Consider the following 21,431-nt stretch of genomic DNA (forward strand, 5'->3'; position numbering starts at 1 on the left):
ATAATCACAAAGAAGATACAAGCAATGGAAGAGAATACACTAAGTAAACTCAGATCACAAAGATCGGGGTAAAATCACCAAGCATACCAAGTCCACAAAGGACCGAACTCTACCAAACGGTCATCGAGTTCAAAGGGAAAATCACAAAGCTATTAACAAGCACAAAGCAAGTTAATAGGCCACAAAGGCAACACACAAAGCAAAGGAAAATTACCCAAAATCAAAATTCAAGATTCTTTGACACGATATAAATTTTTCAGCAGGCAAACACTTAGTACCCATGTCAGCAGGATTAAATTCTGAGGGAATTTTCTCTAACTTGACAATACCCTTTTCAACTATATCCCGAATGTAATGAAATCTAACATCAATATGTTTAGTTCTATCATGAAAAACAGGATTTTTGCAAAGTTGAATAGCAGATTGACTATCAGAAAATACAACCACATTTTTATCAAGAAAACCAATTTCAGATATAAGGCCCCTAAGCCAAATAGCTTCTTTAAAAGCTTCAGTGGTAGCAACATACTCAGATTCAGTAGTAGATAAAGCAACAATGGGTTGTAATTGGGATTTCCAACTTATGCAAGAGCCACACAAAGTAAACACATAGGAAGTGGTAGATTTTCTATTATCCCTATCATTTGCATAATTGGAATCTACATAGCCAGCAAGTTTGACACCTTCAGAACACTTAGAAAAGGTTAATCCTACATCCACAGAGGATTTCAAATATCTTAAAAGCCACTTCAAGGCATTCCAATGAGGCATACCAGGGTTTGACATATATCTACTCAAGCAACTAACCGCATATGCAATGTCAGGCCTAGTACTAACCATGAGATACATGACAGATCCTATAGCATTCGAATATGGCACCTTCTTCATATCATTTATTTCAGTTTCAGTATTGGGAGATTGATCCTTACTTAACACAAAATGAGAAGCAAGAGGCACATTCACAGATTTAGCATTAGACATAGCAAATTTACTCAAAATTTTTTCAACATATGAACTTTGGTTTAAAACTAGAGTAGATTTGTTTTTGTCCCTAATAATATTCATGCCTAGGATTCTTTTAGCATCACCTAAGTCTTTCATGTCAAAATTTTCACAAAGACATTTTTGAACATGCTCAATAGACTTCAAACAAGGACTAACAATCAACATGTCATCCACATAAATTACAAGAAATACAGGCACAGAGTCTATATTCTTATAATACAGGCAATGATCAGCAGAACTCCTTTTAAACTTTAAAGATTGCATGCATTTATCAAATCTAATATTCCATTGCCTAGGTGATTGTTTTAAACCATACAAAGCCTTTTTTAACAAACACACATGATCAGGCAATTTAGGGTCCACAAAGCCCTCAGGTTGGTGCATATAAATATTTTTATCAAGATCACCATGCAAGAAAGCAGTAGTTACATCCATTTGTTTTAATTCCCAATTAAAATGAGCAACTAAAGCAAGCATAATTCTAACAGTAGTGAATTTGACAACAGGAGCAAAAATTTCAGCATAATCAATTCCCTCCTTTTGAGTAAATCCCTTAGCTACTAACCTAGCCTTAAACCTAACACTTTCAGATTCTTGTTTCACCTTAAACAGCCACTTACAGTCCACTACAGAACAACTAGCAGGTTTAGGAACAAGTTTCCATGTTTGGTTAATTTTTAGGGATTCCATCTCACTCTTCATAGCACTAATCCATTCTTCAGAATATTTTGACCTTAATGCTTCTTTATAAGTCTTAGGTTCATTGCACTCAAGGGATTCAAACACATTAAAGGCAAACTCAGACATATTACAATCAATCAAATTGCAATCTCTATATCTTTCAGGTTTCCTAATGGTTCTTTTATTTCTATCCCTAGTGAGTTGATAATCATTCAAATCATGCATGTTATCTATTTCCTGCATATCATGCTCCACCTCATTTGGAATAATCTCATCTTGATTTTCAATAATTATATCATTCAATTTTTCTTCAGGAAATGATTTGGGTTGATTAATAATAGGCTTTTGCTCCACCTCATTTGGAGCATCATTTTCAGGAATAGGAACATGTAAAGGTAAACAAGGAAATTCATTTTCATTAAAGACAACGTCTCTGCTTATCACTACCTTAAACCCCGGTTCACTCTTATTCCAAAGCCTATAACCTTTTACCCCTTCAGGATATCCTAAGAAAACACATTTCTTAGATCTAGGTTCTAACTTATCAATCTTTTGATGCACGTAGCCAGCACTCCCGAAAATTCTCAAATTATTTAAATCAAGAGGTTTGCCCGTGAACACAAATTCAGGGCATTTCCCTCCTAAGGGAACAGAAGGAGACCTATTAATCAAATAGGCCGCAGTACAAACAGCTTCTCCCCAGAACTTCTTGGAGAGCCCAGATGTGGCCAACATAGCCCTCACCCTCTCTAAGAGAGTTCTATTCATCCTTTCAGCAATCTCATTCTGCTGGGGTGTATAGGGAACAGATTTATGCCTTTTAATACCCCAAGTAGTACACAAATCATTCAATTGTTTGTTACAAAACTCAAGACCATTGTCTGTCCTAAGAGTTTTAATTTTCTTTCCCGTTTGGTTTTCAATCATAATTTTCCAGTTTTTAAATTTATCAAAAACTTCAGATTTTTGTTTCATGAGTAAAACCCAAACTTTCCTAGAATAATCATCAATTATGGAAAGAAAATATTGGTTCCCTCCATGCGTAGGCACACTAGAGGGACCCCACACATCAGCATGCAAATATTCAAGTACACTAGTGCACTTAGACTGATTAGGAAAAGAAGAAGTAGGAAAAGTAACCCTATGTTGTTTTCCTAGCACACAAGATTCACAGAAAGGGATGGGGGATATTTTATCACTACCAAAGTGACCTCCTTTATGTAAAATTTCTAATCTTTTATTACTCATGTGACCTAATCTATTATGTCATAAAACAGATTTATCACCTATCACAGAGTTAACAGAATCAAGCACAGGTTCAGCATGACAAATATACAAATTGTTTTGTTTTTCAGCAGTAAAAACAACAAGAGACCCTTTTTGAATTTTCATAACCCCTTTACCCCATTTTCCCTCCAAACCATCATTTTCTAGAGATGCACAAGAAATCAAGTTATAACGTAAATCAGGAACATGCCTAACATCCTTCAAAGTAAACACAGAACCAGAGAAAAACCTAAGGCATACATCACCAGTTCCTAAAACATTGCATTTCTTTTCATTTGCCATTGACACAAAGCCATTCTCTATTTTCTTGTAGTTTGAAAACAAAGTTTTAAAAGGAGTCATATGAAAAGTACAACCAGAGTCTACCAACCAATCTGATTTACACAAAGGATCAGATAACACAGAGTTCAAATATGCATAATCACACAGATTATTAATCATGAAAATCTCACCCATTTTGCCCTCACAGACAGCCATATTAGCATGTTCATTTTGCTGATTTTTCTTAGGCTTAGGACAATCTTTAATAAAGTGACCAGTTTCATGACAATTATAGCATTTTTTAGCTTTAAACCTGGACTTAGATCTACCCCTTCCATTTTCAAACCTTTTCTTACTTGATTCCCCATTACTAGCATTCTTTTGGTAATTAGACCTATTCTGAGTCCTACCCCTCACATGCATAACCTCACCAGAATTTTTATTTCCCCCAGAATGTTTTAAATCTAATTCCTTACTCTTAAGACCATTGACCACAACATCAAGGGTAACCTCATCTCTACCATATTTAATAGCAGATTTCACATCACTATATGAGTCAGGAATAGCATTTAGAAGGGCAATAGGAGTATAATCATCTATATGTTTATCACCAGTTAACTTAATATCTGAAATAAGTTTTGTGAAAACATCTAGGTTCTCCTCAATGTCTTTAGACATATCCAATCTAAATTTGAAAATTTTTTCGAGCAAAAACATTTTACTGGGCAAAGAGGTTTCAGTATAGAGTTCTTCAAGTTTATCCCAAAGAGTTTTAGCACAGTCCAAAATTCCAACTTTTCTAATCACAGAGTCAGATAAGTTCAAATAAATTGTGGAACAAGCATTTTCGTTCATTTCCGCCCGTTTATTTTCAGTGTCAGAGGTTAAATAAGTCTGACCAACAGCCCTAACGGACTTCTGTTGAATTAAGATGCATTTTATTTTTTGTTTCCAAATGCTAAAATCAGATTTTCCGTTGAACGGAGCCATACCATATTGAATCATACTATATTGATTAGCAACAGACATTTTTTCACACAGAAAAAACACAATAAAATACAAATGTTAACTTCAGCAGATAACCGCAGTGGGATAAAAAAAAAGGTTTTTCAGCAGATAAATTTCAGCAGTTAAACGCAGCGAATTAACACAGATAATCTTGAAGATTTACTGTAATTTTCAACAATTACAGCAATTTTCAACAAAGTCAAGAGCATATACTGAAATTTTCAACAAAGGCCAGAGTATACCTGAGCGAAACCCACTGTAGAGAGTTTCGACCTTACCCACGCCCACGCGGTGGTCCGGCGGAGGGAGAAAAGCAACTATTACACAGTCTCTCTCCAGATCTCACAAAGAGGTAAAAGCACAGAGCTTTGAAGGAGCACAGAGCTCAGGTAGGGGAGAGGATCGCACAGCGGGTAGAAGCACAAAGCTCACAGTCTCTTCTTTCTTCTTCCTCTACTTCCTCTCACCAGCTACTACCAACCCATTACCCTTATATAGGGAAGGGGGCAGCCGACACGGGAGAGGCTAAGGGAGAAAACGAAGAAGGGAGCCGACCTACGGATGGGAGATGGGACTCACAAGCGGCGGCCATCAGATCACGAAGACTGGGAGGTGAGAACCATCGGGTAGGATGAAGAAAATAGAGGGGCTAGGGCACATCAGCTCTTAAGTAGGGAATTGGGCCTATTGGTAATGGGCCAAAGTTTGGGCCAACAAATAGCAACAATCTCCACCTTTGGCCAGAAAATAGAGGGGCTAGGGCACATCAGCTCTTAAAGAGGGAATTGGGCCTATTGGTAATGGGCCAAAGTTTGGGCCAACAAATAGCAACACATTGCACAGTTTGTCCTCTATTTACCTGCTCTCAATCAGGCTGCAGTAAGCAATGCTTAGAAGTGTATGAAGTTTCACCTGGCAATTGTTATTATTTTCCCTCCTCGTTCACACAACCGCCAGGAGAAAAAGAGAGTAAGTGGAAGAGAAGTGAGGAGTGTCGACGTGCAATGGAGGACCGAGGCGGAGGCAGGAGATAGGAGGATAGATGGAAGAGGAATGAGCATTGGTGGAGGGGGAGAGCGGAGACGAGACAACGGAGGAGGGCGGTGGTTGAAGAGGGAGAACGGAGAAGGGAAGAGAATATTGGGATGACTAGTGACTAGAGTCACTAGACTACACTTTCTAAATTGTTTCTATGCTACTACACCTAAGGATTGTGGGTCCATGATGACTCATCAATTTTATTAGGGAAGAGCTTTACACTTTTGTGTCTAGTAGTGTAGGAGTTGTTAAGAAATTATAGTTTAATTATAATTATCCATTTGGGATAGTCTGGATAAAAATTTAAACAGAAATTGCCCTCAAGTAGTTGATTGGAAACTAAACCTACTTATAAAATGGTTTCTATATAAAGGTGGCTCTATTTGATTTGACTTATTTTAATGGTGCCCTTAAAAAACATAAGATTTACATTAATAATTATTAATTTCAATGTAACTACATTTATCAAGTAAAACTAGAATAATCTTAATTTGATTGAGGCCTTTATACACTAATTTTTTTTATCCATTATATTTGCTTTGAAATTTATGCTAGAAATACACATCAAGGCTATCTTAAAAATGTGTGATTTGATATGTGTCACATATCAATATGAATCTCAAAGCAAATCTAATAAATAAAAAAAGTTAATGGATAAGAGCTTCTATCCACCAAGTTTACAAGAGTTTTACTCATTTGTCTCAATTGTAGGGGTTGTTTGGTTGTAACAACAGACATTATGTTTTTCCAACCATATGGTTGTAGGACTACAATAAGATATCTAGTTGTTCTCGTTACATATTAATGACGCACTAAAAGGATTTTTACCACTAGACCAATGTACAAATCCAAGTCCGTGAAATACATTCTCTTGTAACTATTATCTCGATCAACAAAATGCCAAGGGGCTAGCCTGAGTTCCTCCAGTAAATTTGGACTAAAAGAAGAGACCTACAGTGACATTCTTGCTAAGCGTCTGGTACTTTTCACAGTATCAATGAAAACTTCATGAGAAGAACAAGGATTTTGCAGTTGATGGGTAAAATAATGAGGCGATTGATAAAAGGGGAAAAAAATGGACAGTAGAGATCACTGAAACACAGCAAAGTGTCTCCAAATTTTTTTGCTATAAGCAAGGAAAATGTACACAATAATACAGAAACGCTTTTAAACATAAACTTCATTAATCCAAATACATGGTGCATACGCTGAAAATTTTATATAGACAACAATCCACTTGCATGAGCGCTTCAGCACGAACTCCACATAGAAAGTATACAAAACAGCCCCTTTCGAGCCAACTAAACAAATGAAGGCCTCTGAATCTAGAATCAACTTTTGATAAAGCAGCTAAGCAACCATCCACACATAAACTTCAATTATCGACATTGTCACAACTCGCTAGAAAAAACAAGAGGGCAATGAAATGTTTTCTTGATTTAGAAATTTATATCAACTTGAGGGCTGTAAGGAAAAAAAAATCATATTAAGATATCAAGTAAAAGCATTTAGGTAAAAATAAACTAGAACTATGATACTCTACATTACAAGATTGATGCTGCATAAGACACTTAAAATTTTCACAAGAACAAACCATGGGTGTCAACGAAGTGTTTTCTTGAAGCATAAAATTATGTTAACTCAAAGGTTGTAAGAGAAAATCACACAACGATATCAACTATAAGTAATTATTAAAAGACTAGAAGTATAAGTAACTAGTTAAAAGTGTCATAAGAACAAACCATGGCTGATGACAATTACATTAACTCAAGGACAGTAAGAGAAAATCATACAAAAAGATCAAGTAAAAGAAATTTTGTAAAACATTAGAACTATGATTCTGCAAAATATGTAACATTACTCCATCCTTATGAGGTAAATGATCACACAATCAGATACAATCTATTAGTCAAAAAAAAAATTATGTCATACTTGATGTATCTTGGTCACTGTTAAGTTCCTTCAATTCTCAGAGTGCCACCAGAGTAGTTGGAAATTTTTGCTGGCTCCCAAACATTTTCCTCGAAAAAACACCTTTCAAGTTTCCGAACTCAAAAGGTTTTATCCGTTTCTTCGAATCTCTGATTAACTTCTTCATATTATCATTCTCCCCTTTCAGAATATCCATAGACAAAGAAAGCTGTCTAATAACCTCCCTTTTCTCCTCATTCTTCCTCTCTAGTTCAGCCTTGTAAGCTAAATTCTCCTCTTTAAGTCTTTCTACTTCACTCATTAGCTTCACTGCCAAATTGTTCTGGCTTTGAATTTCTTCACTTTCGGGATGAAAAACTTTCATGTATGTAGCTTTTTCTTTTGTTTTCTTTGCCTTTCTTCCAATTCTCTCGGCTTCCTCAATCAATACTCTTTCCGAAATTTCTGCGAAATTGTTCTCATCTTCATACTTCCTATCTAGTTCAGCCTTGAGAGCCAAATTTTCTTCTTCAAGCCTTTGTAATTCACTCGTTACCTTTCCTTTGATACTTTCATACTTTGCATCTGATAAGTCTTTCAACTTGTTCTGGCCTTGAATTCCTTCTTCAGGGTTGGTAACCACGAATGGAATTTTTTCTGTCGTTTTATTTACCTTTCTTCTAATTCTTTCGGATTCTTCTGAAAGTTCTATTACATTATTCTTATCTTGCCCATCTTTTAACTCATCATACAGAGATTCAGTACTTTCAACTTTTTCAATCATTTGCTTCACCACACAGATATCACTATTGTCCCGAGATAATTCTTTGAAATCACTTTCAACTTTTTCTTCACAGAGCTCAGAATCACTGCAATATGTAGAAAGAGTAGATTTTTCTTTTTCGATTCTTGGCAACTCCCTCAATTTACTCTCAACTGGTTCTTCTTCCAGTGGATCATCAATTTCGGATTCAGAATCAAAGGTTAGTACTGAAGAGGAAGAAGATGATTTATCTGTAAAGCCCCATTCTTTATGCAAGAAGCCTTGGTTCGAGAAAGAGTTGGCTGATTCGAATTTGAGCTGGTCATGTCGCTCTGCTAGAGACCGATAAGACCGGTAGAAATCCTCTATCATGTTGACAAGCTCTGGTCTTTTCTTGTAGTACATTTCTGCTCGCTGAGCAAATGTGTCAGCATCACCTTCGATCAGTTTTAGCATTCCCTTGGTCTTTGCTTCTAGTTCTGCCAGATTAGAAGAAAAGAATAAGATTATGGAAGTGGAGCCATTGGTAAAGGGAATATCTTAAGATTATTTTCTAAATCCATGGTTTGTATTGTTGTTCTGAGACGGATTATTTTGCAGATAAAAATAAATGCTTTGAAATCATATGATAACGCTGAAGAGTTTCCTGTATTTAGTGAGTATAAGCACTTAAACAAATATAAGAAGACTGAAATTATTACTTAAGAGGTAACTGCTAACTGGAATACCCACTAAGAAGACATCAGAACTAGCAGAAAACATTGAACAAAACCTCCAGTGTTCGTTTAAATCAAGGATATGCAATCAGTTTTCTCGTTAAAGAGAAGTCAAGCATAGGAAGATAGAAAAAATCCACAGCTAAACAAGGGCATCGATTAATATAAAAAGACTAAATAACATACATGTGATCAGCATGCTTAGAAAACTGATGTGCTGTAAATATGGGTTATTTAACCTAAATAGTACCCAATTTTGCTAATATTATATGACTACATCTGACACTCAATTTTCAATATATGTACATTCTCACACTTGTGTGAATACAGTTTCGCACATCAAAGATATCGATCAACCATCCTTATCGATGGCGCCCATCTATGCTGCTAAAACAATTAGCAGCAAGAAAATTTCCCCTTAATCCATCCTATTCTATTTCATTCATAAATAATTATTCACACAAATTATGCTTCGCGTACTTGCCTATGGGCATCATGTGAATAGGATGTGAATGTGCAAACTGACATTGAGTCAAGTATCCAAAGCTGATGTATAGAAGAAGTACTAAATGAACATCATGTGGATAGGATGTGAATGTGCAGAAGGAAGAACAATATACACCCTTAAGTACAAAGAAATCCAGAAATTGGTGAGGTAAGGTCTTTTCACCTTAAATGACCAAGCAGGTACAAGTCCCAGAAGGTTAAGAAAATGCTTCTATGTCTCAAACTGTTGGGGAATTTTAGTTCCCCCGCGTACTACAATCTTAGCACTCGGAAGCCAACCCACAATCAACAAGATAGAAAACAACCACAATCAAGAAGAAAGAACACCGAGATTTACGTTGTTCAGTCGACCAACTTCGACCTACATCCACGGGGTAATAATCTGAGAAATCCACTATGTATTAGGGAGAACTATAAGAGGAACCACTCAACTCTTGTCTCACATTCTCTTAACCTCACATACATAATCAACTCTCATATTCTCTCCAAAACTCACTCCTTACAATCTTTTGAGCGGATAAAGACTGCAAAACCCTCTCCTAATATTGTATTCTTTTACACAGATAAAGACTACGAAACCCTCGCCTCTCGCACAATATTCTTCAATCAGGCTACGCCCTCTGATAACCCTAGATTACAAAAATATTGGTTATCTCTCCTCTTTTTGGTTTTTTCTCCAATAATAGAAGAATATATATAGGAAAACCAAAACCCTATCTCTAGCCTAACTTCTAATTAGAATAGGATTCAAACTCCTAATCATGATGAGACCCAATCTACTAAACACGATAGATTTCTAACCCTATCTAATTCTCATGAAGTTATACAAAGAATCAAAGACACAATCCCAACACAAATAAATTGCTCCCACCTTGAATTATGTTATTTACTTATTCTCCTAAGATATACTCGAAAGGCATAGGATCCCGTATAAAAGCTAATAATACCAATGAGAAAATGGGTGAGTAGGTTGACATCCTTGTGCATGCGCAAATGGAAATACGGCCAGATAGAGGTAATTGAATGGCACAAGACTGTTAGACCATTGTCATAAAAGCACCACTGAGTGTTGTTGAGTGAAAAACTATCACAGCATCTAAAAACCTTTATAGGATCAACAGGCTTCTGTCTTTCTTCTCCAAGTTGGACACCTTGGACCCCATTCAGTGTTGTGGTTAGTTAAGTTTTTGATAGTAATCACATGTTTCCTTCAAAATTCATAAATAATTTGAACATTTGAGAATTTTTATTACTTGTCGCCTAAAAAGTTTGATTTTACTAATATCTAGAAGGAAGAAAAATCATGACGGAAACGAAAAGAGCAAGCTCTACTATATGCTTTCTATCCCTCTCTATGGATTACAAGACATTAAGGTTTCAAAGTTACAAATGGTTCTCACAATCTATGTCCTCTAGTATCTTATAACATCATATGGGCAAGTGGTTGACATGGAATAGTATAACATCATATGTGGTTGACATGGACTAGTTTATGCATAGCTAAAACTTTACATAACATGAATATATTACTCCGTTAAAATGTCAAATCAAAATTTTATTGAAGTTGAGAATTTATATAGCAAAGTTTTATTTAAAGTTCTATTTTACATGATACGCGGTATCTAGATATTTAAAACAAAACAATTTTGCCAAGTTCAGTTCATGAAGTACAGATAATAACACTTCTGATGTAAATTCTAAGAATGGAAGGCAGTTAAATGGTGGTCAAGAGAAACAAACCTGATAGAGTTGACTGTAGCCATTGAGAACGCTTCAAATTGTTGTGGCTCTCAAAAAACCATAAGTTTGATGCTTCCTGAACAGTCATCTTGCTTCCTTACCTTCATAAACAATCATTCTTAGTGAACTAAATGAACTACTACTTGTGTAATACTGCATCAATTTTGTACATGAAACGTCATCTCCACCAAAAGAGGTTTTAGAGTGGGCATATGGCTGTTATGGAACTTGGGATATGAATATGTCAGTTGAATTACAATGAACGCTAGACCAATCTGCTAATGAAATTGAGTTGGTGCGAATTAAAAGAAACAAAATGGTCTTGGACTAGAAAAATGATTCTGGCAAAGACACAGATGCCTAGTAGGTTGGTTTGAAGTTTAATGCCACATTACCTATCCAAAAATAAAGTGGGCTTTTTCGATATTAGTACCTTAAATCTTCATATTTTCAATTAGTCTCTCAAACCATTGAAACTTCTATTAGGCCACCAATTCTAAGTTATTTTGAAATTAGTCCCTTGAGTCACCAAAACTGTTATTAGGTCCACGATCTCATAAGTTGTTTTAAATTAATCCCTTTAACTGCTACTTGGACTTTTGATTGGAGGGACTCATTTCAAAAAAAATTAAAACTTGAGACTTAATAGCAATTTTATTTGAGAAATTAATTTCAAAATAACTTAAGAATTGCGGACCTGATAGCAATTTCAATGATTTGGGGTCTAATACTAGGAAAAAAAACCCAAGTAGAATAGGTAAATATAATTGGCCCAAAGTATATAAGCTACAAAGAAATACTTTCAACTTCAAATTATTGTCAAAATATCATAATCTAGAATCCATATGCAAGTTATACCTTTCGAGATGCATACAAAAATTTTTGTACGATGACACAAAGTATAACAGCAGGACTTGTGGGTAACATAACCATTCGGAAATTATTTGCCTCGAACTATGGTGATACAGGTATGACCATTCAAATTGGAAAATCACTAGTTTTTAAACTAGACATCGAAATGACCATTCAAATCATAATTTAGAGGCTAGCCTATATCCAACGAGTTTCAAGAAGTGGATGTGAAGTGTAGGATATATGTCCAGAAAATGTATGACAGGCGTTTTAAATTAAAACATGTATTTATAATTGAGTACATGCCAGAATAAATGTGTGCATACATGCAAGGAGTGTCCAAGGTGTTGGTCAAAAGTTACTGCCTTCTTTTTTCTTTTGACAAAAGCAAACAAAGACAAAGGAAGAAAGGGTGGGGGTGCCGCCAAAGTTGAGAAAAGTGCCTGTTGGTTGGTGTGTGTTGACAAAAGAGAGACGTCAGGAAGAAAAAAGGGAACATTGAAGCCTATAAAAGCCCCCCTCTCTTCCTCTGGTGAATGCACTCCAAAAATCACAGAAAAGAGCATAAGCTTAGAGAGTGATTAAGAGAGAAGAAAGAAAACTCTGTGAGTGAAAAAAATCCAAGAGAGAAAATTGAGAGCAATTTTCAGAGTGAAGAGGGTTGTGAGTTTGAGTGTGAAAAACACTTGTAATATTTCTCCCAAATAGTGAAAGATCTGCAGCAGCCCGTGGACGTAGGCAAATTTGTGCCGAACCACGTAAATCTTGCGTGTCCACTTTTTGCGCATTTATTTTCGCTTTCTCTCAAATCTGACAATAGGGGAATCCGGGTAGTTTCCCAACAACTGGTATCAGAGCTCTGGTTGTGACGTCTGTCAAATTTCTGCAATGTTACTATTCACGTGAATAGTAAATTTCGTGAATAGTGGAATTTTGCCGGCGGTACTGAGTTGTCGGCAGAGGTATCTTAATACAAGGTGGTTCACAAAAATTGTCAGAAACGATCCAGAGGAAGTTAGATTCGAGTGGGAGCGATGGCTGCACGAAGGGAAGGTAAAAATTGAGAAGTTCGATGGTGCGGACTTCGGCTTTTGGAAGATGCAGATCGAAGACTATCTGTACCAGAAGAAGCTGTATCAACCTCTCTCGTGAAAGAAGCCAGATGATATGAAGGATGAAGAGTGGGCTCTCCTCGACAGACAAGCCCTTGGAGTTATCCGATTGACGCTATCCCGAAACGTTGCCTTCAACATAGCAAAGGAAAAGACCACGGCGGGTCTTATGGCGGCTCTCTGCAGCATGTACGAGAAGCCCTCTGCCTCAAACAAAGTTCACTTGATGAGGCGGCTGTTCAATTTGCGAATGACGGAAGGCGCATCGACAGCTCAACATCTCAATGAACTCAACATAGTCACAACCCAGTTGAGTTCAGTTGGGATTGAATTTGATGAAGAAGTACGAGCATTGATACTTCTTTCTTCTCTACCAGAAAGCTGGAACGCTACAGTCACGGCTGTGAGTAGCTCATCGGGAAGCAACAAGTTGAAGTTCGATGATGTTCGTGATCTGGTTCTTAGTGAAGAGATCCGACGGAGAGAATCGGGTGAAGCTTCAACCTCCTCAGCTTTACACACGGAGTCTAGGGGAAGAACTTCAGAAAGAAGTTCAAATCACGGCAGATCAAAATCTAGAAGGAGCAAATCTAGATCAGGAAAGAAAGACTTCAAGTGCTACAATTGTGGCAAGAAGGGTCATTTCAAGAGGGAGTGTCGGGCACCGAAGAAAAACACCGGCGCACAGGAGTCTGCCAACGTGACCGAGGAAGGAGGTGATGCTATGATTCTAAGCGTCAACAGTCCGATTGAATCATGGATTCTTGATTCAGGGGCATCTTTTCATTCCACCCCATGCCGAGAAATCATGGAGAACTACGTCAGCGGTGATTTCGGAAAGGTACATCTAGCAGATGATGAAACCTTGAAGATTGTTGGCAAGGGAGACTGTCAAAAGGGAAGCTACCGGATCTGAAGAATGTAGATGTCGGCCTATGCGAGGATTGCATCTTTGGCAAACAGAAGAAAGTCAGTTTTGCAAAGATTGGCAAGACACCCAAGACAGAAAGGTTAGAATTGATTCATACCGACGTATGGGGACCATCTCCAGTTACATCTCTTGCAGGCTCACTGTACTATGTCACCTTCATTGATGATTCTACAAGGAAGGTGTGTGTCTATTTTCTAAAGAAGAAATCAGAAGTCTTTGATACCTTCAGAAAATGGAAGGCCATGGTGGAAAATGAAACTGGTTTGAAGATAAAGAAGTTGAGGTCAGACAATGGAGGAGAGTACAAAGACAGTAGATTCAAAGAGTTTTGCGCAAACAGCGGGATCAAGATGGAGAAAACAGTTCCCATGACACCGCAGCAGAATGGCGTAGCGGAGCGCATGAACAGAACTTTGAATGAACGTGCCCCTAGGGGCTGAAGCTATCAATACCGCAGCCTACCTAATCAACCGTGGACCCTCAGTTCCTTTGGATGGTGGAATACCGGAAGAAGCTTGGAGCAGAAAAGAGGTAAACCTTTCACATTTAAGAATTTTTGGTTGTATCTCTTATGTACACATAGATTCTGCTGAAAGAAGTAAACTTGATGCCAAATCTAACAAATGTGTTTTTGTTGGTTATGGTGGTGATAAGTTTGGATACCGGTTTTAGGATTATGAAAATCAGAAGATCATCAGAAGCAGAGATGTCATATTCAATGAGAATGTGATGTACAAAGACAGATCAACTGCAGAATCTAGTAGCTCCAGTACAAAAGCTGAAACAAAGGAATTTGCTGAATTTGAGGAGATTTCTGAAAAAGATGTTCAGACTAGCCCTGAAGCATTTCAAGAAGAACCAAGCACGCCAGAAGTGAGACGCTCCTCCAGAATTCCTAAGCCAACCCAGCGTTATTCGCCTTCTTTGCACTACCTGTTGCTGACTGACAGTGGTGAACCGGAGTGTTATGACGAAGCAATACAGGTGAAGGATTCAGTCAAGTGGGAGTCTGCTATGCAAGATGAGATGGACTCACTCATGTCAAATCAGACATGGGACTTAGCTGAATTACCACAAGGTAAGAAAGCTCTTCATAACAAATGGATATACAGGATCAAAGAAGAGCATGATGGGAACAAGCGCTACAAGGCAAGATTGGTTGTCAAAGGCTTTCAGCAAAAGGAAGGTATCGACTACAATGAAATTTTTTCTCCGGTTGTGAAACTAACTACAATCAGATTAGTGTTGAAAATTGTAGCTGCTGAGAATTTACATCTTGAGCAGTTAGATGTAAAAACAGCTTTCCTTCATGGTGATTTGGAGGAGGAGATCTATATGAAGCAACCAGAAGGCTTCATGAAGGCAGGCAAGGAAAATCTAGTATGCAGGTTGAAAAAGAGCTTGTATGGATTGAAACAAGCTCCCAGACAGTGGTACAAGAAGTTTGACAACTTCATGGGCAGCAACGGTTTCACTAGATGCCAAGCAGATCATTGTTGCTATATCAAGAGGTTTGACAATAGCTTCATTATTTTATTGTTATACGTTGATGACATGCTCGTTGCAGGATCAGATCTGCAAGAGATTATAAATTTGAAGCAAAAATTGTCAAAGCAGTTCGCGATGAAAGATCTTGGTGCTGCAAAACAGATTCTTGGAATGAGGATCAAGAGAGACACGAAGTCTAGAATCTTGATGTTATCACAGCGTGCACACATGGCGAAGGTCCCGTACGCCTCAGCAATTGGAAGTCTGATGTATGCCATGGTCTGTACAAGACCGGATATTGCTCAAGCAGTGGGAGCTGTTAGCAGGTACATGAATGATCCAGGCAAGGTACACTGGGAAGCAGTCAAGTGGATCCTCAGATATCTACGAGGCACTACAGGTAAAGCACTTTGTTTCAAAAGTGAAGATACAATACTAACAGGCTATGTAGATGTTGATCTAGCAGGAAATGTTGATATCAGAAAGAGCACTACAGGGTATGTATATACTCTAGGAGGTACTGCAGTGAGTTGGGCTTCTCAACTGCAGAAGATCAGGAAATGTTGATATCAGAAAGAACACTACAGGGTATGTATATACTCTAGGAGGTACTGCAGTGAGTTGGGCTTCTCAACTGCAGAAGATAGTTGCTCTCTCCACAACTGAAGCAGAATATGTCGCTGTTACAGAAGCCAGCAAGGAAATGGTGTGGCTTCAAAATTTCTTGGATGAATTAGGCAAGAAACAAGAAGACAATGTCTTATACTGCGACAGTCAAAGTGCTATTCATCTAGCGAAGAATCCGTCTTTCCATTCCAGAACGAAGCACATACAGATGCGGTATCATTTTATCCGGTCACTTCTGGAAGATGGAATTTTAAAGCTTGAAAAGATCAGTGGAGCTCAAAATCCGGCAGACATGCTGACAAAGACGGTGACTATTGACAAACTGAAGCTGTGTTCAGCTTCAGTTGGACTGCAATAGTATGAAGACGGGAAGAGCTGCTGCATAGATCGAGATGTGAAGACAGATTGAAATCAGTCTTCAAGTGGGAGATTGTTGGTCAAAAGTTACTGCCTTCTTTTTTCTTTTGACAAAAGCAAACAAAGACAAAGGAAGAAAGGGTGGGGGTGCCGCCAAAGTTGAGAAAAGTGCCTGTTGGTTGGTGTGTGTTGACAAAAGAGAGACGTCAGGAAGAAAAAAGGGAACATTGAAGCCTATAAAAGCCCCCCTCTCTTCCTCTGGTGAATGCACTCCAAAAATCACAGAAAAGAGCATAAGCTTAGAGAGTGATTAAGAGAGAAGAAAGAAAACTCTGTGAGTGAAAAAAATCCAAGAGAGAAAATTGAGAGCAATTTTCAGAGTGAAGAGGGTTGTGAGTTTGAGTGTGAAAAACACTTGTAATATTTCTCCCAAATAGTGAAAGATCTGCAGCAGCCCGTGGACGTAGGCAAATTTGTGCCGAACCACGTAAATCTTGCGTGTCCATTTTTTGCGCATTTATTTTCGCTTTCTCTCAAATCTGACAATAGGGGAATCCGGGTAGTTTCCCAACACAAGGAGTTTGGGTATTGGGTATGAGTATGGGTATCAATACGTGTCAGGTGCAGGTACACCTTCAGATTAGAAGTATCCAGGTAACATAGGTCTGAAATGACACTTTAAGAGATGGAGAATTTTACAACAGCTGTTTATATTGCTCTTGTTAATTAATTGTCAGTGTCACCCATAAACAGAATTTAAGAGTGTCATATGATGTTACCAATAATCCAGCCACTTATAATCTACTGAGAGTATATTTCTACTTTTGCCTCTATCAATCAAATCATTGCCTGTTTGGCTTTCAAATTACTAAACTCTAGTTATACTGAAGTTGGAGTCACAGTTATACATTTTAGTTTGCAGTATGTATTTTTTTAACTTCTCTTTTCTACTGCACTTTTTGAAGTTAACAACAATACCTTTTGACTAGATATTTATGAACTACATCTAAATCAAACTTTTCGATATAACCATAGTTTAACTAGACTAAAAACAATGATTAAATAGATCTTTAAATTTTTTTTTTTTGAGTTAAATTACTTTATTACAGAAAACTACAGATGAGAAAATTTTAACTCCAAAACTACGCATGCCCTATAACATTTTCTACAGTCAAACAAATTTGTACCTATGAACAGAAAAGGAGAAGACTTTAAACAATAACATGGAACTAGAAATCATAGAAAAACCCATTACAAAACATTATTATAGAGTAAAACAAAGATTTTACCAAAAAGCAAACGATCAGTAACTTCCCAAATAATTGGCTTGAGGTTCCTTTCTCCCAAGGAAATACCAAGTACTACAAATTTTGTTGTTTAAAAACCAACTTTTCACCCAACCAAAAACTCAAAAAAACATGAGGAACAGGCCAATCCTCCAAATACAAAACTAGATGTCACATTATTTTTGTTTCCCAACCAGCATCAGAGTCTTGTGGTTTCTACTCTACTCCGCTCTTTTCTCTCTGTCCTCTATTATTCCTTTTTTTTTCCATTGATATGAAGACACAATCAAGCTTATTTTTAGAAACTTCAAATAGCTTTTCAACTATACCGCTGAAAAATCAAATCTCAAATACCCAAACAGACCAAAATGAATTCCTAAATGATCCGTATCCCAAACATTAATTCTTTCAATCTCTCATTCTACTTCTTGTTCATAATATTATCCCCATAAAAGTTCACATCTTTATAAAACTTTGTTGCCACAAATAATCAGAAAACAAGGACATGAACTCTCCATCTACGCCTGAAGTGGAAAAAAATGAAGCTGCAAGTTTTCCAGCTCCCAAAAAAGATCTCAATCTTTGGGAGACATTTCAACGTATGTCGCTCTAAGCTATCAGATATCAAGGACAGGAACCTTTCATCTACGTACACTTTTAAGCTAGAAAAAGAAAACATGGAGCCCCAAGGTTTCCTATTCCATTGATCACATAACGAAAGAACATTCAGATAATTCTCTCCCAAAAACAAGAAAATGGCTTTAAAAATATGCTAAAAATATTCAAGCCCATGAGAGAAAATTGGCAGAAAACTAACTAAGACAGGAACTTTTCATCTATAACGTAAAAATGAAACCCCTAAAGTTTCCTACTCGATTGATCACACAACAATATAAGCTCAAATGATATCAACCCATGAAAGTAAAAAAAAGGGCAGAAAAATTACCAGGTGAAGATTTCTCCTTCTGCTTCTCCTCCTCCCCCTCTTGCTCTTTTTGAATTGGTGATAAAAGAAGAGCAAGCACTGAGTTTTGTAGTTAGCGTTTGGTGTCAGTGGAGCTCTAATGGCAATGGGTCAAGGACGCGAAGAACCCGAGGCACTTAGCTTTATTACTTCTCTCACTCTCTCTCTCTCTCTCTCGAATGAATGAATGAGTGAGGAAATCTTTTTGCTGCTGCAATTTATTATTTCTGTTTTTATTCCTTTCCAACTTCTAGGACACCCAAAAATCAGGGCAAAGGGCAGGGGTTCTTATTTCAAACTTTTACTTTTGACCCTCTTTCAGAAATTATTCACGAGTTTGCCCCTAGTGGGCTTTCATCACGCTATAGGTTTATTACGAAAGAAAAATGTTGCATTCGAGTTCATTACCGTACGTCTGATTTGAAATCTCAATCTTGAATTACAAAATCTTCTTTGAAGAGCTTTTTATAGAAAAGGCGTGTTTAAAAATAATAATAATAATGATGATAGATGCACACCCTCTATCACATTTTCAACCATACCACCTCTCTGGTTATAGTGCACGAAGCCCACATTTTCAACCATACCTCCTCCCCACGTTACTGAATAGAGGAATGCTTATTATTTCTAGCCAAGCGGGCAATAACGAGGAGCCATGTTACTGAATCAATGGCTTGATTTGCTTATATGTTATGTAGATATGCTACTTCACCAAGGTAAATATTTGGTGGGATGTATCTAAAATCCAAGTTCATGGATGAATGGATGATGATATTTTGAGTCATTTGTCATGGGAATTGAAATGTTTATGGTTATCTAAATATGATATGCTTCATTAGTTGTAGTTGGATTTTAAAAAATTAGATGAGATCAGTTTCACATGGTACAAAAAATAACTCTTAAATTGGTCAAACCGAACCACCATTGTCTTGATTTTTCATAACGTGGTTAAGGTAAACTGAACAAAGATCAGTCTTGCCTAGTTTTTGAGTGATTGTCATGAAAGTCCAATTATTATTCGCAAAAATAGGTAACAATACTATCTGTATTGAGATTTTGGAAACAAAAGTTCACATGTTTATGATGGGAAATGATTATCATGTTAGAACTTATTTTTGTGCTTTCAATTCTAATAGCCAAATGAGCTTAAAGTGAATGTTTTTGTTTATTCTTTAAACAAAATTCCATAAATTATGATTGAGGACGAGACTACTATCTTGTGATGTCTTTCTCATCGCAATTTAATAACTTCATAAAATAGATGCGATAAGCTAGTGAAATCTCCGTGCTTGATAAAACTAGAGATAATCTTGACCCAATGCAGATTAGAGTTGATTCCCTAACATCTGAGCATATTGAGGGTGGAAAGGAACCGTGGGCGATCTAGAATTTTTTTTTATAACGGGGCGAACAACAAACATCTATTTACCTAAAAATAAAAACATAAGTATTTATTATATAACTATCGGTAAAACTCAAGTGGAATGTGCTATCTAATGCAATTAAGTGGGCCAATTTTGACTACTATTTATTGGTCATGTAAGCTAATACTGAGCTGTAGGGGTGCAAATCTTACAAAGCACGGGTGCATAATAATACAATTATGAAATATTCAGTTGAATTGTAGGCTAGAATACAGATCTGCTTCTAAAAGCAAATATCTTTTCCCATGTATGCAGGGCATACTAGAAACGTCGATCACTTGTGCACCACTTTTTCAATTAAATTTCCAAGTTTAATAAATATCGGGAGAAATAGAGTTCCTATTTCCTAAATTAGATGTTGTAAGAGAAAAATGCAATGTAAGAAATGAAGAAACTAATTGTTGAGAATTCTAAAAAACTTGACCAAGCTCCTGTCTTCTTCCGCAGGATGTTTTCGATTTACATTGGTTTGTGGAAATAGTCTAAACTTTTCTTTTAATAAAATTTTTTTAATAATGATCCCAATTGCTTAGTAAGGGTTAATTCTATATAATAAAGAAAATCCATTTCCACCCAGGAAAAAAATTGCTTTGGATCCACATTTGGATAGCACATTGTGATGGTTTTTTTCCTCTTGAGTAGATTTTGCAGAAGAGACACCTGGTGGTCGACAAGATATAAATGATAAAATCTTACCTAAAATATGAGTAGATTTTAAAGTAAGTGATGAGATGTCTTAAAATAAGGGAATCGGATTCTGGATTCATTGAGATAAATGCATCAATCTAAACATTAAAATGCTCCTCTGAAATCACTCGTATCAATCTGAAGTGGTTAAAATTTTATTATGTATCGCTCATCGGGAAAAGAAATTTATGGCAACACGCGCAATTAGGCCAGTTGGCAGAAGATTATAAAGGGGCAAATCCAAGGGCACGAGCGTGAAAAGCTAGCAAAATATTTTCCATGCAACGGTCGAGGGGAGCGTTTCGGGCTGGGGCCCACGCAATAGTCACTCGTGGCCCCCCACAAGGCTCACTCGCTGGTCGCATCCCATGCATCCATGAGCTCAAATTCGATGGCCTTTTTGTATTCTTCTGCCCCCCTCACTCTCTGCGGCAACGGCTACTTCTTATTTTTATTTCCTTTGTTTAAGGATCCTGTTCATTCCATGCATATTGCTCCAGACCACTTTAGGTACTTAATTCTTTCAACCTCAACATGTGTGTGAATGGATGAATATTCTTTCGTTAGTCTTAGCTTATTATTTACTTGAGATTTAAGATAAAATATTAATGCAGAAGTATTATTGTTAAAAGGCCTAGATTCTAATCATTTCAAAATCTTTATTATCGAACCTCTCAAGGTAGTGGTGGAGCTAGGGCTGTCCATTCGGACCGGCACGACCTGACTCGGCCCGGTTTTCCGGGCCTGGGCCGGGCAAAACCGAAGCCCGGACCCGAGCCTAGTTAG

At 37.1% G+C, this 21,431-nt stretch overlaps 1 protein-coding gene across 2 annotated transcripts; it reads right to left on the reverse strand.

Annotated features, from left to right (window-relative positions):
* Nucleotides 6,549–18,735, reverse strand: LOC109848842 (protein NETWORKED 3A-like). 2 transcript variants are annotated; one of them, XM_020418546.1, is made up of 4 exons: nucleotides 18,517–18,735; nucleotides 10,918–11,018; nucleotides 7,213–8,433; nucleotides 6,549–6,744 (listed from the first exon to the last, which is right to left on the reverse strand). In XM_020418546.1, exons 2-3 carry the CDS (start codon nucleotides 11,003–11,005, stop codon nucleotides 7,250–7,252), a joined length of 1,272 nt encoding a protein of 423 aa, XP_020274135.1. In that variant the 5' UTR covers nucleotides 11,006–11,018; nucleotides 18,517–18,735; the 3' UTR covers nucleotides 6,549–6,744; nucleotides 7,213–7,249. The 2 variants fall into 2 exon arrangements, with proteins under 2 accessions (XP_020274135.1, XP_020274134.1); XM_020418545.1 differs by lacking the exon at nucleotides 6,549–6,744 and having other exon boundaries at nucleotides 6,987–8,433.

Source organism: Asparagus officinalis, chromosome 7 (genome assembly GCF_001876935.1).
Source record: "Asparagus officinalis chromosome 7, Aspof.V1, whole genome shotgun sequence".
Taxonomy (NCBI): domain Eukaryota; kingdom Viridiplantae; phylum Streptophyta; class Magnoliopsida; order Asparagales; family Asparagaceae; genus Asparagus; species Asparagus officinalis.

What these genes read in the sequence shown, in the direction of transcription:
- LOC109848842 (XM_020418546.1), bottom strand. Translation starts at nt 11,005, where the DNA reads ATGACTGTTCAGGAAGCATCAAACTTATGGTTTTTTGAGAGCCACAAC. An exon ending in GCTACAGTCAACTCTATCAG is followed by an intron (nt 8,434 to 10,917) that starts GTTTGTTTCTCT and finishes CTAATCTGGCAG; the next exon opens with AACTAGAAGCAAAGACCAAG.